The sequence below is a fragment of the Limulus polyphemus genome, unplaced genomic scaffold (assembly GCF_000517525.1).
Source record: "Limulus polyphemus unplaced genomic scaffold, Limulus_polyphemus-2.1.2 Scaffold8136, whole genome shotgun sequence".
NCBI lineage: Eukaryota > Metazoa > Arthropoda > Merostomata > Xiphosura > Limulidae > Limulus > Limulus polyphemus.
In genome coordinates, this window is record NW_013673746.1 from 16,488 (window position 1) to 20,047 (window position 3,560).

General features: G+C 30.5%; 1 protein-coding gene across 1 annotated transcript in view; it reads right to left on the reverse strand.

Annotated features, from left to right (window-relative positions):
• Positions 1–2,934, reverse strand: part of LOC106475141 (carboxy-terminal domain RNA polymerase II polypeptide A small phosphatase 1-like) — a gene marked incomplete at its 3' end in the record, with an annotated part of 16,865 nt that extends 13,931 nt beyond the window's left edge. The window contains exon 1 of the mRNA XM_022379337.1: positions 2,753–2,934. Coding sequence (XP_022235045.1) covers positions 2,753–2,825 — 73 coding nt within the window. The remainder of the gene's footprint in view (positions 1–2,752) is intronic.
• Between the last annotated feature and the right edge of the window lie 626 nt (positions 2,935–3,560).

Genomic DNA, 3,560 nt, shown 5'->3' on the forward strand with positions numbered 1-3,560 from the left:
AACAGTTCACTTCCTGAGATATATACTTATAGTACATCTTTACATTGTACATGAACAGTTCACTTCCTGAGATATATACTTATAGTACATCTTTACATTGTACATGAACAGTTCACTTCCTGAGATATATATACTTATAGTACATCTTTATATTGTACATGAACAGTTCACTTCCTGAGATATATATACTTATAGTACATCTTTATATTGTACATGAACAGTTCACTACCTACAGATTAAACTTACAATATGTTTCTAACCTTCATAAATGATCTACCATAAATTACTTCAATTTTTCAACAGTGCAAATGAAACTGACCTGCTTCAAACTGATCAGTAAGAACTACAGCAATGGTCAGACACATCACTTTATTATTGACTTCCAAGATTTATTCCTGACAAATACAAATGTATAACAGCTGGTCACAAAAAAAATATCAGAATTGCCACCAGTACAAGAATGATGATGATGGAATCAGTGAAGAGAAGGAGTAATGAGAAGGATGTACATGATTAACATTGATGACAAGCTAAAATTTGAAAAACATATCCAATTAAAAGTGAATAAAGCTAACAGTATAATGGGAGTAATAAGATGAACCTATACTTATTTGGATGGACAAAATTTCAAATTAATCTTTAATAAGGCTCGGGTCAGACCTCACCAAGAATAAGCAGCAAGTGTTTAGTCATCTTAGAAAAAGAAGTATATTAACATAATTGAAAATGTACAAAAAAATGAGGAACCCAATTATTACTAACATTTAAAGGCTAAACAGAAAGATTAGATATACCAACATTATGCTTTTAAAGTTTTAAAAAAGAAATGTGTTTAAAACATATCTATGGAGTTTATTTTTTACAGAGCACTGCTTAAAAATAAGTAAAAATTAATAAACACATGGAAATAAATCCAAATTGTTTAAAGAGAGAAGCAACTTTAGTATAAGGAATTTAATTTTTGTAAACTTATGAAATATCTTACTAATTCATGTAACTGATGCAAAATCAATCCCTTCTTTTGAAAAATACTTTGATAAATAATGGACAAAAGAAAATCACGTTTGACTATAAGGAAGTGTCAGTTAGGAGTGACGGCAAGGTTATTGTGTCTTGTGAGGAAGATGAAGAATCAATTGAATATTAAAGAGTCAGAAATGCCTGCTTACAGAGAAGAGCTTAAGTAAATACACTACATAAAATGTATTAAGTAACTTACTTATCACTGTGAATTTTCTTCAGTCATGCTAAACTAAGTGGATTCTTATCTATAGTAAATATGTGATCCAAACTATGGTAACACAAAATGCATTACTTTGCACTTACTATAACTGAAGATCATTTGTCAAATATCTGACCTACTTAACAATCGATCTAAGTCATTCTGTCGCCAGTAAAGCTTTACTAATTATGTCCTTATCAATATCATTAAAGTAAGTATGAAAAAGCAAAAGCACTGACCCCTGAGACATACCACTTGTAACAAAGGTCCAGTTTTACTGGATGCCAATAATAAAAACTTTTTATTTTCTCTCACACAGTCATCTTACAACCTAATTAGTTAACTAGTCTTTTCCTGTCCCTTGCTGATGTGATTTTCTTAGACTATTTTCTCTGTGGCATCTTATCAAAAGCCTTTTAAAATTTAAGTACACCATGTTCTCACCCTTTCCATCATCCAGATAACAAAACACTTGAAATGTTTTTGCATGGTTTCTTTTATCAGAATAAAGATTGAAAGTAGATTATTTCCAATACAGAGGTAGGATTTAAACCAGCTTATAATTTGGAAACTTCTTTATTCATTAATTGAACCAAAGAACGGTTTAATTTAACATCATGCAATTATATGTTGAAGTCCTACCTAGTATGAAATGTGTTTCATTGTCAGTATTTCCCATACCATGCATTTTTGATCAGTCAAGAAATGTAATTTCAAACTATGTCAGCTCTCACCATTCCAATTAGATAATAGAAAAAAATGTTCCAATCCTAAATCTTAAATATTACTTTTAGTTTTAATGCTATAGTATTTCACCTTATTCTTTTTTTCCATTTTGTTTCCTCAAATCTAAACAGTAAACTCCCTTTATTTTACAAATTTTATAAGTGGATTTCATATTATATACAATATATATATATATATATAACATGGACATTATTTTACAAACCTTATAAAATAAAGGACGTTGTGATTTGTAGAAATAAAATGGAAAAAAAAAAGGGGAATACGGTGAAAGATAATATTTAAAATTATATATATAAATTATATATATATATATATATATATGTGTGTGTGTGTGTGTGTGTGTGTGTCTATAAACTAGTCGTTTTGCATTTACTTTGCGTTTCATTCCTTTACCCTCTTCTGGAAAAGATTTCGGTTAGAACGTAAACATTTATTTAGTAAAGCACAACAATATTTTCTATCAGCTACTTGAATAGAATATGAAACTTGGAAGTTGAACGAAATAAAAATATTCCAATGTGACCCACGCTCCATAATAATAATATAAATTATAATGATATAATTGTAATATTTTTCCAATTCAAATTAGCCACAGTTTTCTAAATGTATATATTTTTATACTATATATTTTGTCAAACTAAGCAAATTATTAACCTTAAGATATTCACTGCGAAAAAATATTTAAAAAATTACACGAAGGAATGTCTTCATCACAAATTATCCAACTAGTATTTACAACTTACAAGAATACCCGCCATTTTGATAGCCAGGCTAACTACTGACCTCTTTCGGGAGGAAAGCTTGTCAATTGTTCCTCATCCCGGCTAACTTGAGTAATAATGGACGTACTGTCCATTAGTCTTATCAGTCTCCGTAATTGCTCACTTCGAACAGTTCGTAAATATCAAAATGCTTTCAAAATTAAATCTAAATCACAGGAATTAAAACAGCAACAAACTCCTTCCATCGTACATACGTTTATACTTTTTGAGCGCATGCGTTATTGACTGTCAAACTTGAATTTATAAATTTGATATTATAAAGCGACATCTAGAAGAGACAAAACTAAGCATGTTTTTAATCTGGGTCTGGAAGTTTACCAACTCCAGTGGCACAATGGTAAGTCTGTGGACTTATAATGCTAGAAACAAGGATTCGATACCCATGGTTGGCAAAAATAGCCCATTGTATAATTTTCTGCTTACTACAAATGAATCAAATTTACTTTGGTTATAATTTCAGTTTAAAACATAAGTAAAGGCAATTTGTATTATAAAAATACGATTCCTTAATATTCATAAAAAATATAATAAACCAACTAGAAAAATGTGTAGATTTCTGAATCATCAAACCATAACCTATTTCCAGTTTCATAGATAGGAAAGATAACCCACAGAAACAGAATTGTCGAATTTCTGCATAAAGCTGCTCGAGGGCTATCTGAGGTACCCATTTCTAGTTGAAGCTATAGACTACAGCAGGGGTCACTAAACTACGGACCCTCAGGCCGCATCCGGCCCGCGAGGTCAGTTCATCCGGCCCGCCCTTGCACTGTGCCACAAATGAGCTAAAATATAATTATTTATATGGA